Raw genomic sequence first — 14855 nt, forward strand, 5'->3', positions numbered from 1 at the left:
CAATCGCAAACAGGTGTCAAAAGGATCCGGCTTTTTTAAATGTTCAGAATTTCCTTCGCCCCAAACCACATTTGGGTTCTGTTTTTGAGAATTAAATAGGAATTTTGCATACCGTAAGGACTGTGGATACTAAAATCGGAATTCACAAACTTTGCATTACGGTAATTTCATTGTACGCTTTGTCAGTAAGCTCCAATCCGGTCTCCCAAAGAATGCTGAAGTACTACGCAAGGTATCATTTACAGCACCAGAAAACTGTTTAAGAAGAGAAATAGGACACTGTCACACAATTAGCTACCACACCGGCCATCCTGTCTGACGCAAAACTCCAGTGGTAGGAAATCAGCTTTGTGCAGTGGGAGAATGTGACAGACATGATTGGAATTTGGTCTGAATTATCAAAATATGAGTCCTTTAGTGAACTCTGCAGCTTGGCTGAGATACCGTATGTGTAATGCCGCCTTGGTCAAATGCAGTGAAACGCACATTGTCTGAAGTTCGTATAGGAGCAGGATGGGTAACGTTATGCTCACTTTTATTCTGAGGACTCTTGCTAGCCTTCGGAGCCTCTGAACGTGCTGTCACACTCCCAATTTGAAGACGTTTACAGCTGTTGCGACCAGCGACATAACAATCGCCCTCCAGTTGAACTTAACAATGGATCAAACGCTAGATAGCAACAGTTCTGCGGACTTGTCTCCCGTTTTAAAATAACACGCAGTTACTGTGTGTTCCGACAGCACAAGATGACATACACTCTATACTCTACAAAATGCTGTATAAGATCATTTGTTCGCCTGTAGTTATGATTCATGTTCCACTGAATGGAGAAGGCTTTAAATAAGTAGGTCTTACAAAAAAATAAAAAACAACAAAATGAATTTGACTGCGAAATGACCTCTGGATGAGGCAACACAACTTGAGAAGGTATTAGCATCAGGTAAATAGCAAAAATAAGCTACTAAATGTGCTTTTGGATTTATCCTTCTTTCATTTTGGCTCGCACAGTATGGCCGAGTAGTGGTGTGTAAAAAATTCAATTGCTTTACATATTCCCTCGTATGAAATTAATTATGGCCATTAGAACCGCTCCTTAAATATATTATTACAATAACATTCTCCATTCGTTTGCGTCTGCTTTTGTTAGTGGGGGTTCAGTACTCGTACACGCTCAGATTGTTAATCAAAGACAGATAACTCAAAACTAATAATTCCTCATTTTCGTCTTGTTTACATTAAGGAGAAACGTAAGAAAATAGACCACCATGTAGACTCTATCTGTGGCTATCATTATCTCAGCCGAGCTGTTGCAAAATTGTTGCTTGACACACAAAATTTTACTGATTTCATTCCTACCCATGATGGAAGGCGGAGCAGCACAGGAGATACTACCGTTGCTACGACGCTGTTCACGTTATTGTTATTGTTAGATAGTAAGCAGTGGAGATTCGCAAAACACTAGCACCTCGAAGACTTTCGACATCTAGCAATTTAAAACGAGGGAGCCCAGCAATCAGGAAAAATTTCGTTATCAGTGATCTCCCCCTTACCAATACTCACCTGTTGTGCAAAGTACAGTATCAGTGTTGCCAAATCAGCTTACCAGAGCTAATTGTGGGTCCTTTGAAAATCATTTAGCTGACAAGTAAGTGATTTAGCTGGGGTCAGGAAGTATGACTTCCTTCACAATCATCTGGCTTTAAAATCCATGTTGATGAAACGAAAATTATTTGCATTGAATACCAAAACTCGATTCAGTATTCTATGAACATGTGTTATTAGACAGAGTTAGAAAGCACAACAGAGCAGACTAAAGCTGTGTTGGTGTGCAATGAGTTCATCAGCATACGCAAGACCAAGAACGCAACTACGAAAAATGAACAGTTGAGAGACTTACTAGAAAGGCTGTTGCAGCGCAGCTCACATCAGCAAAGTATCGAAACTACACATTAATGAAGACAGCTCTTCTAAGCAAAGCGGACTTTGATTTACACAGGATGAATCAGAAGTAATATACTTCACAGTTGCAGAAAACCATGTGCCAGCGGCTGAACTGAGGAGAGGAACAGCGATCGCCTATTCACTGCAGTAGTTCGCTAAGTGTACGAAATAATGTCATATTACAGTGCATTTAGTTTGAAGTTTTCCCTGTAAGTACGTATCAGAAACATGTGAACGATACTGTATTTAAATTCATTTTAGCATCAGAATATCAAGGTTTCAAAAATGGGCTGATGTTTTATATACTTACTACAGAAATAAAATCTGAAATTGTTATATGTGCATTCGAAGTGCTAGTGCTTCCAGAAATCATTTGCCTAATCAGATTGCACGAGGCACGTCTCTAAATTTTTATTCTTTTGCGCTTTTCTCTCCGGCTATTAAACTCATTAAAATGAAACTTCGTACACGCATTTAAGATGCGACGCAAAATCCTGTGGAACAGTTATTTCCTGAAGTCGTTTTACACCGAATTACATAGATGATACGAGTAAAATATTTTTCAAGAACTCGAATACGAAAAAAAAAGAAATCCATCAAAATAATATCAGCGTTGATTACATTTTGGTATGCCTGTGTATAAAATTTGATTAAATTGTTGCTCACAAAGTTGAGAGTTACCTAACAATATCTACATTACCGTATTTTCGTATACGTACCGCCTCCCCTTAAATGCCTTACACATACAATTATTACAAAAATAAAACTGCATAATAACAAACCTCGTTTTATTTCAGCTTTATTTGGCCTTTTTTGATGACACACTTGGCTTATTTCATTTTGGATAGTTGGTGACACTGTAGAGTATCTGTTCGGGCTACCAAAACTACTTCAGTACTTCAAAATGCGGGTAACTGCTCTGTGTGCACTCTCTGTTGACCATTTCTAAGGAACGAAGTAGGGAGGATATAATGGCCGCTACTGAAAGTAGTAATGCGGACGGAGTATGCCTCAACTCCCTCATGTCGAGCAGCTACACATAAGAGAGACTAAAAAATGCACGCCGTGCCAAGCATATCTGAATACGAAAGTACGCGCAAAAAACAGATGACACTCGGCGCTCTTGCTGATGGGAGTAGCTGTAATTTGGAAATGCCTTTGCAGTCGCTCCCATCAGCCACCGCGCAGAGTGTCAACTTTGTTTGCGCATACAATACCTGCTCGGAGATAACAAATGCTTGAAAAGTATCCTTTGATAAAAATTGAAGCTAGTGACACGTTGGGCGAGATAAAATGGTGTTTCGGTACAAGGGACCCGTGATCTTTCGTGACTTGTTACAGAGTATTTGCATTTTGTGCGATTTCTTACCTCAGTTAACTTAGAATCTAAATTGCACAGCAAATTACTGCATAACAACGTAAATGGCGACAGTGTGTTCTTTGTGCCTATTTAGAAACAAAGTTGTTCCGTTCACCATTGGTATTCGTTGTTGACAGCAGTAACGCCCACTTTACTCTTCGCTCTAAGGCTTGCATTCACAGCTGCACTTAGCCGTCTCGGGTTTCTTTCCCCGGCAATGTTAATTGTGCGTTAACAGTGGTACACAGCAATACGAATAGGTTTAATGACGGAGTTGGCCGATATGCACCTAATGAATGGGTGCACTGAACGCAATGACAGAACGGCAAAACGATGATATGCTGAGCTGTTCCCACGGCGACGGCAGCGTATCACAGTACTCAGGATTGTTGCGTTGCTCTGTTTTTGTTGTACATTTGGGTGAGTGGATATCGTAGGCTTCTTCACTGTTGTGAAGGTATTTTCACAGAGACAGAGGTAAGTGGTCTTACAAGCCGAATAAATCATAACTACGTTATTGGTCCGAAACGAGTCAGAGGACAACACGCTCCTTATACCGGAATACTCCAAAAAAATCCCAGAACCACCACCAAAATTTTGTCGGTGATGTTCTGATTCGCTCTGTGTATGCATATCAGATTTCCTATATTCGTTAATGTCCGAACGCGAAGATTTAACAGCATCTGGAGAAAAAAATCCTAAGAGCACGAAATTTTTGTCGAATTCCGCAGTTGAGAACCGTGGAACTGAAAAGTTCATGGAAAAGGGTTCTTACCATTTTCATTTGTATCTTTTTGCATTCCATTGCCTTCCCGTTTTGTGAGTGAGTATGTGTTTAAGATCACTACAGTATAGAGTTTTTTCTGGTTTGAATTTATATGCAGAAACCGCAATAATGTCGGTAGATGTGAACAAATAGTATCCAAACCTTCTAATTTTACTGTGTAACATTGATGTATGTTTTAGCTACAACTGTACACACACTTTTCCATATCTGTCACACACAAATAATATTGTTCAGTAGCATGTATCTGCAACTTCAGAAGGTGTCTTTACTCAGTACCAGTGCCTATGTGCTTTGTATTAATGTGACAGGATTGTTACTAAATAAATTCTTACTACTGCCCTGTTTTCCCAATTAGTGCTCAGCCCCATGCGGCCAGGGCAATCGTTCGAGAGCCGTGATGTGCCAGGGCCCTTACGGGCAGAGTGGCGAGGAGGAGTGCCCTCAGAGTGACCGCCCTGCAGATGAGGAGCCCTGCAACATGGGCCCCTGTCCCGAGACCAGGAGTCTCAAGCACTCCTGGCTTTACACTGAGTGGAGCCAACAGGTAACAGACCATTTGACATGTACCTCTCTACAACTGCACACAGTGTTTGATTTTGGAACTGGTCCCAGGTAATGTGATTGTCCTTTGAAGACTGTATGGAAGCTCTCTGCTACTGAGGCTCTCAACAAAAGCAAAAAAAAAAAAAAAACTTCATATGGACATAAGCCTTGTTTTGAATAGTTTATAAGATAGAACACATTTAATGTACATTATTATTTATTTTATCTTTTATTCAGTACATTGTCAGATTTACATATGACCAGCAGTTAGTTAACATTACAATATGAACATTGTGTCAATTGAAAAATATATTTTTTAACACCTTCACCTCTAAACATTATTGTACACACCACATTACAGTTGTTGTACATTTCAAATAAATGTTCAAATATCTTATCACCAACTTCAATGAATTTGTGCATTTTTGAGACAACATGTTGTGTTGCTTATCCTGAGGGCTTCTGCATATTCCATGACAAGGGCAGCAGCATCCACGAAGCAATGAAGCAGTTCATCTTGCATATTCACCTTTTGTTTTCACACCTCAGATTTCATCCAATACATAAAAAAAATCTTACAGCTTAAGGCCTGGCGATCTTAGTGGCCAGTTATTTGTACTGGGGGAAAAAATCACATAGGGAGTGCCACATGGTTCAGTCTTGCGTCTAACCCAGTTCCTCATAAATGTGTTGTCTCAGAAAATGTTCAGAAAACGGAATGTGTCCATATGAAGTTTTTTCTTTCTCCAAATGAGTGTTCCTGCTATATCCTTGAATACTGACCGTTGCACACCTTGTATACCAGTGAATGTGTGTGTGTGTGTGTGTGTGTGTGTGTGTGTGTGTGTGTGTGTGTGTGTGTGTGTGTGTGTGTGTGTATGTGTGTGTGTGTGTCCAAAACAAGAAAAAAAGGTCATGCAAGCATATGTTTGGAAATAATTCTCTTTTCATTTATCACTACATGTGGCACGTGAGGTGCAATAGCCAGCTAACAGCAACTTGTAAGCGCCTAGTGCCAACCACTTTTGTGTTGGGTGAATATGTAGGTACCATCAGTTCATGGAAAATGTTTAAAATGTGCCAACTTGACTGGTGAGGGAATGTTGTATCATTTCTAAGGTCCTCAGATGTTGTTGAAAGATTTTGCGGGTTTAGATGTTGCTGAAGCACACGGGCGTATACTGCTACAGGTGTGGCAGTTGTCTTCTCTTTCTAAAACCATTCATTCATCCATCATATTGCGTAGACCCCACCAAGAAGAGAACCTTCAGGGATGCGGAGCGAGTCAAGGTATGCACTAACACGAAACAAAGATATCATACAAACTTAATGTGTTTTACTATATCACCAGTAACCTACCACTGTACTGCTTAATGCTAATCATACTAAATCCGTCTAGATTTGATTGAGTAAAGAAATGAGAAACTGGAAATACAGAAATGTCCAATCCCGCCCGTCTGCTTTGACCCATGACGTCACAAATATGGCGGAAACGACCATAAACCATGATTCCAATATGGCGCATATATAGTCGGTACGTACACATTATGAGGACGAAAATACAAACAAACACACACAATTTCCACAAAAAGCCTAATGACACTAATGGGACAAGCGCGGGAAATGGGGTGTTTTTGGGTGGGGGCGAACTAAATATAAACAAATTTAGACACCCACCCCCATACAAAACCACACAAAATGACGAAAAAATTAACGACATCACAAAACTCCCCAAATACCACTAAACACAATATCATGTGGAATCGGACACTTCCCTTGACCTATATAGCTCAACAGCAGCACCCGATCCCGTAAACTAGGATCAAACACTTCCTTTGGCCTATATAGCTCAAAAACATCTCCCGATACCAATATCAACATACACAGCCACACATTGGGATCGAACACTTCCCTTGACCTGCACACTGTTAATTTTATCCGTCATATCCATTCCTGAACAAAAACAACAACTGACTAATTTTACTAAAATTACCACAAAATGTACAGTGAACAACACTAAATTAACCTTCACACAAAATTGTTAATGCACTGAAACGAATTCCACTACAAACACTACTGACACACAAACAATTCTGGATAATGAGCAAAAGCAAACTGAGCCCATTACACCACACAAACGAAAATCCTGAACATACCACCAGAGAGCACAACAAACCATAACACAATGACATCTACAAATGCGCCACACTCACAAACCAAACTCTGCACCGTCATGACGCCACACACGACAATACCCTTACGTCACGGGTCAAAGCCAACGCGTGGGGTCGGACGCTTCTGTCGACCCGAGAAACTTTCCTCCTCTAAAAAAACACTGCCAGCAGCAGATGCACAGCAGCACTATAAATTTAGATGCCATAAGTGTGAATAGCATTAAACAGTTTAGTGATAATTGTTGATACAGGATACATATTAAGTTTCTATGATTTCTTTGTCTCATATATGTATATCTTGACTCATTGCACACCCTGAATATTATCCTTCTGTGCATATACTGCTTACTGAGAAGTTAGATCAGGACATAATAGCATGTGTTGGACTCACAAAACTAAGAGCAAGCCGGCTGCAGACCAGACTGTATTTTAGTGTAACTGAAGTTCAGTCCACTGTATGGTGGCTTTGGGTTATGATATATGTATGTAATGTAGATGCTGTATTTCGTGGTTAACAGGTTATAAATTGTGTGCTACAATAAATTGCTAGCAAGGAGCACATGGGAGAAAAATTCTGTTACTATCTTGTCTGTCCAGGATTGCAAATATAAATACGTAGGACTTGTTTTTGTAAATGAAAAATATATTTTGCTGGCGTCCAGCAACTTACTTCTCCAGAGGTAATCATGAATTTTAAAACTGCTAAGTGTATGGTATTCTAAGAGAGCAAGAGTCTGCGGTATATGTACAGATTGTTTGCTTTCATCACAGTGCTCCCAGGAGTGCGGGACAGGTATCCAGACGAGGCGGGTCATCTGCTCTGAAGGCCGTGATGCAGCTTGCGATGCTAGCTCCAGGCCCGAGGACCGGCGCGCCTGCTCCAGCCAGCGCCATTGTGCTGGCCAGTGGTTCGCAGGACCCTGGGGACAGGTGAGCAGTGCCATGTCTCCTAGTAATGTTCACATCACTCTGTCACACCCACACATCCAAGCAGTCATGGAAGAGAGAGGTGAAATGTTCTGTAAATCACCTTACACTGCAAGTCATCAGATGGTCGCTCACTGTCTGCAGTTAGGCTTTGGTCTACCACTAATTGAGGTGTTTCCGCATTAACAACACTGCACTTCAGTGGCATGTAGTCAAAGTAAATGACCTCTTTACCCACAAAAAAATTTATTTACAATCCTCTATGAACTTGAATGTACATTTGAAACCAGAAATTTAGATATTGCTCTGTGTGGAGTTTGTAAGCTGACACTACTAATTTTAGGAGTACTACAGTTATTGAGAAAGGTACTTTTATCCTCAAAAAGAATAAAAACAATATGGCCTACCTGAAAACAAAATATTATTTGTTGCTGTGTCCATAGGACAGGCTGTAGTCCTTCAGTCAAAGAATTCCACTTTCTTTTCGCAAGAGGTAATCTCTACATTTATTCATAGGAATGATGAATGGATTTCACATGTAAGTAAGTTTGCCACAATAAATTATAGGAAAGGAGAGAAGCATTAGAATCTGAAACACACAGTATGTATTCAGTAACTGATACAGGTTATGAAGTAGGAAGGTTTTACATATTATGAAAGAACAATTTTGTACTTGTTAATTCTGCATTTTTTTGTGTCAGTAATATAATGTATGTTTTCATGATTATAGGTAAGCTGATTATTTCTCTTTGAAATAGTCAATTTGGCTAAGTACTTTAAAACACACATTATGTTTTTCTAGTTTCTGATGTGAATAGTTTTATTTTAAATTCATTTTAATTGTTTGTTTGAAACTTACCATGTAGACAATAGTGTACAAAATTACTTGTGTGCTACATTTATGTAGGGGACAAATATGACTATACTTGTGTTATCCATGTTTACCACTACAAACAGCACCTCACATGCATGCAGCATCTCATAATTCCACTAATATTCTTTTATTTGTGAAGAGCAAGATTTAAATCTCTGTATTGCCTCCCTGATCAATTTTGCAGTGGACTTCCTGGATCACTTCAGGCCAGTGCTGGGAATATTTATTCAACAAAAAGTGTGGCCTATTCCTTTTCCTGTCCTTGTTAAATCCACGCTATGTTCCATTTCCGATGACCACATTGTCAGCAATGTTTAAACACTAAAAGTCAGTAAAACCTTTATCGTCATGTGAAGCTACCTTGAACAAGACAATAGCATTTGTTTCCATTTCCAAATTCCACTTTGAATCTCCTGATACACAGCTGCTGAACTTGAACAAGTTCTTAAAAAAATACAATGAGAAATGGCTGAAATACAGACATGGAGGCTGCTTCAGAATGAAACATTCATTCTGCAGAGGAGTTTGTGAAATGTGTTTTACTACCCAGATTGGTCTTGAAGACAGATCATCACTTCTTGATAAATAGAAGGAAAGTCCTGGCCAACTGAGGATTGGAGTGTGGTGCATGGTTTTGGCATCGAAGTCAGGTCATTCGCACATGATATAATGAACAAGAACATCTCTCGCTTACTTGACAACCAAATTCCAAAAATAAAATGTTCCTGTTTCGGATCCAGTTAAATAACAAATTAAAATGCAGCCAACTAATTAAGAAGTTCAGTTTAACACAGTTTACCCTAAGAAGCATCTCTCTTTCTGTTGAATTAAATATGTGTGTCAACTTTTTTTCATATTTTCAATCCTTGTTACTTATGGAATTATTTTTAGCAGCGGTACATCCAAAGTAAGTGAAATGTTTATTTAGCAGAAGTGAGCAGTAGGAATATTGCATAAAGGACATAATCATACATCTTGAAGAGGCCTTTTTAAAGGTCTTAGATATTTACACTCATTTCACAATACAGTTACTCCTCCTTTGTGGATTTTGTTGCTAACAATAAAAATCAGTTTCAGGTGAATTAAGATCTATACAAAAAAAATTTTAATGTAGAGTTTACCTACTTACCTAAATCTTAGCTTAGTTTGGAATTACGCACTCTAATGCAAAAGTATAGAACAAGCTCTCATAATGTAACATTAGAAAAAAAAGAGAAAAACCCTAACTCATTAGCCACTCTCTCTACAAATTATCTGAATATCTAGAGTCGAGGGTTCAAAAAATTCTGCTACATACACACCAAGTAGCAATGGTGTTTTTCTGTTGATACAGATTATGTTTTGTATGATTCACTTGTATACGGTTTGACTTGTTCTACATCCTTAAAATTTTTCCTTCACAGTTCTATGTCTAGAATAATATGAAGGATTGAAATAAATGATAGAGTTCAGAATGAAATATCATTAGAATATGATTTACAAACATCACCTACAGAACCTGCTTTAAACTTGCTTTCTATGAAAATAAAAGCAATAAGAGGAAAGTCAAGATTTCCTTGCTTCAAACCCAAATTGTCTTCCAATGCCTATTTTTATATCTTCAAATTTAACACAGTTTTCGGACAACACAACAACACATATAAGTCACTGAATAAGTTGACCTGTGTACAAGTCGGCATTCGATTAAGCACTGAGTCTCAGTCTAGCGGCCGCTGCTCGGCTGGCTGCTTAGGTGGCGCAGCTGCTGCCTGGCTGGCAGACAGCGCCGCACGTAGAGGACGTGCGTAATTGCGCGGCGGTACTTTGAATAATCGGCGAGTCACAACACTTTTCCCCCCTTTGAAATTATTGCACTGGTCTTGATGGAGGTGTCCTGGAGATGGCTAACGTCCATAGGCGTTGTTTGACTCACCGTAAAGTCTCGAGGAGGAGGCTTCCCGTACGGACGGAAGTGTCCCCGATGATAACGGGTCGAGATGACAGGAGACGTAGGGGTTGAATCTGCTGGGGCCCCCTGCACCAATCTGCCCATTGCGGCAAGTCCAGTTGATATGACAGGAGACATGGGCGATGTGTCGGCATCTGTTGGAGGAGGAGGCGAGTAGATGTACTCTGACAGAGGACGGTCCTCCGGTTCCTGCATGGGCACGTCTCCTGGTGGCGTCCGTTCTGGTGCTGGCATCGCGATGACGGTGAGAGGGCTGCGTTGTGAATATTGAGAGATGCCAAGGTCCCGAGCATCAGGTAGAGCCAAAGGTGGTGTGGCGGCATTCGGAACAGGTGTTGCTGGCACCCGAGGCCGAAGCTGGTCCGAATGACGCACTGCAACACCCGTGTCCGTCTGGATTTCATACAGGCGTCTGCCACGGTGTCGTAAGATGCGGCCCGGGCTCCATTTTGGCCGCCTGCCATATCCCCGTACCCAGACGAGGTCGTCGGCCGTGAACCGGCCAAGTGAAGGCACCCGCGGCCGTAAGGTGGGAGGCCGCAGAAGATGAAGTAGCGTGCGTGGCTGTCGGCCATGTAATGGCTCAGCCGGGCTGTGATCGCCCATGGGGGTGAAACGGTAAGACGCCAGGAACTGGAGAAGCGCGTCATCAGCAGCAGAAGAAGTCAGAAGTTTCCGCATCTGAGCCTTAAATGTGCGGACCAGTCGTTCAGCCTCACCGTTGGATTGTGGATGGAACGGCGGGGCCGTGACATGCGTAACGCCGTGACGAGCACAAAAATCCGCAAAGTCGGAAGAGGCAAATTGCGGACCATTATCAGTAACAAGAGTAGAGGGGAGGCCTTCCAAAGAAAAAATGCGGGCGAGAGCACTGGTGGTTGCCGCGGTGGTAGGTGACGTGCAACGGACAATGAAAGGAAAGTTAGAATAGGCGTCAATTACGAGGAGCCAATAAGTACCTATAAAGGGTCCCGCAAAGTCAGCATGAATGCGCTCCCAGGGCTTCTCAGGCGAAGGCCACGGTGACAAAGATGACTTCGGGGCAGCGGCCTGTGACGCACAAGGGCCGCAGGCAGCGACCATGTTTGCGATGTCAGAGTTGATGCCAGGCCAGTACACATGACGGCGTGCCAGAGATTTTGTGTGAGACACACCCCAGTGCCCCTGGTGAAGGAGGCGCAAGACCGAAGCCCACAAAGACGCAGGTACCACAACACGCGGCGAAGCATTGTCAGTGGAGAGGAGGATAACACCATCCCTAGCCGTGAGGCGGTAGCGCAAAGTGTAGTAGTTCCGCAACAGATCAGAAGTCTTAGCGGACGGGCGATCTGGCCAACCCTTCTGAATACAGCGTAAAACCCGGGAGAGGGTAGGGTCAGAACCCGTAGCAGCCGCCAGCCTGTCCCCAGTGATGAGGAACCCGTCCACAACCCGCTGCTCGGCAACATCCAGGTGGAAACACAAAAGTTCGTCCCTATCGAATGCCTGATCAGGACCCATGGGAAGGCGAGACAAAGCATCAGCATTCGCATGTTGAGCCGTTGGTCGGAAATGAATCTCATAATTGAAACGGGACAAGTAAAGAGCCCAACGCTGGAGGCGGTGTGCAGCCTTGTCGGGAAGTGATGTTGATGGATGAAACAAGGAAACAAGCGGTTTGTGATCCGTAACAAGATGAAATTTTGAGCCATAGAGAAAAACACCAAACTTATGAAGAGCATAAATGATGGCCAAAGCTTCTTTCTCAATTTGAGAATACTTTTGTTGGGCATCCATGAGCGTTTTGGAGGCATAAGCGATGGGTTGTTCCGAACCGTCAGAAAAACGGTGTGCAAGGACTGCACCGACCCCGTATTGAGAGGCGTCTGTGGCAAGAACAAGATGTTGGCCAGGTCGATAAGTAGCCAGGCACGGGGCCTGTTTCAGCATAGTCTTTAATTTCCGGAAAGCCGCGTCACATGATGCGGACCAGTGAAAAGGCACGTTTTTATGCAACAGGCGATGCAGCGGCTGAGCCACCGACGCCGCAGACGGTAAAAACTTGTGATAGTATGCTATTTTCCCCAAGAAAGCCTGCAGTTCCTAGTGGGTTGTTTACGGCTAGGCCGAGGCGGCGCGTGGGAGCGTACTGCGGCCACATCGGCCGGCGGGGACGCGCCGCATGCGTCGTCAACAGCGCACAGAGGTTGTAATTCCCCGACGTCACCCCACGCTTCTATTTGCGCCCCAGCGGCGCGAGAAATTTCAAAAGACTGCGCAATGGAGAGAACTTCATCTAGAGTCGGATTCGCCAACTGAAGGGCACGTTGCCGAACTTCTTTGTCGGGCGCCGACTGGATAATAGCATCCCGTACCATGGAATCGGCATAGGATTCTTTGTGAACGTCAGTAACAAATTGACACTTTCGACTGAGGCCGTGAAGTTCAGCAGCCCAAGCGCGATAGGACTGATTTGGATGTTTTTGACAACGATAAAAGGCAACACGAGAGGCTACCACATGCGTTTGCTTTTGAAAATAGACAGACAGAAGGGAGCACATTTCAGCAAAGGACAAAGACGCAGGATCCTTCAAAGGAGCCAATTGCGACAACAACCGATACATTTGAGGTGAAATCCAGGAAAGGAACAGAGACTTACATGGTTGTTCGTCCGTGACATGAAATGCCAAGAAGTGCTGTCGAAGACGTTTTTCATAATCAGACCAGTCTTCCGCCGTCTCGTCGTAAGGTGGAAAAGGAGGTACAGCCAACGACGAGAAACGCCCCGCATTGGACGCTGCGACGAAATCGCGAATCGCCGCTGTTAGAAGCGTTTGCTGTTCAAGGAGATTTTGCAAGAGCTGCTCGACAGTAGCCATGGAACCCTGTGAGTCAACGGTGAAAAGGAAAAATCCCATCCTCGTCGCCAATTTTATATCTTCAAATTTAACACAGTTTTCGGACAACACAACAACACATATAAGTCACTGAATAAGTTGACCTGTGTACAAGTCGGCATTCGATTAAGCACTGATTCTCAGTCTAGCGGCCGCTGCTCGGCTGGCCGCTTACGTGGCGCAGCTGCTGCCTGGCTGGCAGACAGCGCCGCACGTAGAGGACGTGCGTAATTGCGCGGCGGTACTTTGAATAATCGGCGAGTCACAACACCTATGAATTGATAATTTGCTTAACTTAATATTTATACAAACAATTTAGAAGTAAAGGAGACCACACACTGAATAGCGGAAGTGTTGAGTTGTTGACAGGCACACACAAAAGAGAAAAAAAATTGCTAGCTTTTGGGATAAATCCATTGTCAAGCTAGAGTACACACCTTCCTCTGTCTTCCTTGTTCCTTTCACCCCTTCCTAATCCATGTCATCTTCATCTTGGGCCTTCGGTACCCATGCATCACATGCCTAACCCATGCACCTGCCATCATTTCCTGCCACCTTCCTAGTTAGCAAACCTACTTCCTCCCTCTGAGTTGCTGGCTACTTGCACTCAACCCCCTCTTTCTGCCTCATGCCTCTCTCTTCCTCTACCCACCCCTTATAACATAGCCCCCACCCCCCCTTGATCTGCCTGCTGAAATGCAGTCCTGGTGTTGTGTCTGACCAGCACAATGTAGGGGCACGTGTGTGTGTGTGTGTGTGTTAATATTTGTAGATGATCAGTTATATAGAAAGAATAAAAAGTTACTGATTTACGTGTCACATCAAATTCAGATGATGACTGTCTCCATCATCGTCAGGCTTGAATTAGCAAGGCTCCCAGTTTTGTTCTGATAGGACAGCTTATGATTGGCAGGATTACATCGTGACAACAACGAAGAAGTGGCGCCTGCTGTAGTGGCGCCCTCTAAGTTCACAGATTTTGTTTGGGCTCTCTTTCCAGCTTAGATTGCAGCACCATCCCTCACGTCAGGAAGTAAACTGCAAGAATTCTTCCTCTGTGCTCTTTCTTTATCATGTGCCCACATCCATTGTGATGTGCATAGCTGATGTCTCTGTTGGAGTTCTTTTCTCATAGACTAATTTCAAATGCTTCTCTGGTCACTGAGTCCCAATAGGTTGATGTGTGAGCGAGTATTCTCATTTTCTCAAGCAAAATATTGTGCTTATCTGAGAGGTTGTGCTCTGCCGCTGTTGATTTGTCCAAATACCTGTATTTCAGGTGATGCCAATGCAGCGAATGGTAACAGTCCATACAGACTGGAACTTCTGCCATACTTGCGAATGGATCTTTACAGCTTGGCCATTCTGTGTACAGGAAACAGATGCATACAGACCTGTATCATAACGGGTGTAGCTTTCACCACC

The 14855-nt window shown here is 42.8% G+C and overlaps 1 protein-coding gene across 1 annotated transcript in view; it reads left to right on the top strand.

The window, feature by feature from the left end:
• LOC126190931 (ADAMTS-like protein 4) overlaps nt 1-14855 on the top strand; it is a 732673-nt gene that overhangs the window by 657695 nt on the left and 60123 nt on the right. The window contains exons 9-10 of the mRNA XM_049931570.1: nt 4444-4632; nt 7577-7735. Coding sequence (XP_049787527.1) covers nt 4444-4632; nt 7577-7735 — 348 coding nt within the window. The remainder of the gene's footprint in view (nt 1-4443; nt 4633-7576; nt 7736-14855) is intronic.

Source organism: Schistocerca cancellata, chromosome 6 (genome assembly GCF_023864275.1).
Source record: "Schistocerca cancellata isolate TAMUIC-IGC-003103 chromosome 6, iqSchCanc2.1, whole genome shotgun sequence".
In the NCBI taxonomy this organism is placed as follows: Eukaryota; Metazoa; Arthropoda; class Insecta; order Orthoptera; family Acrididae; genus Schistocerca; species Schistocerca cancellata.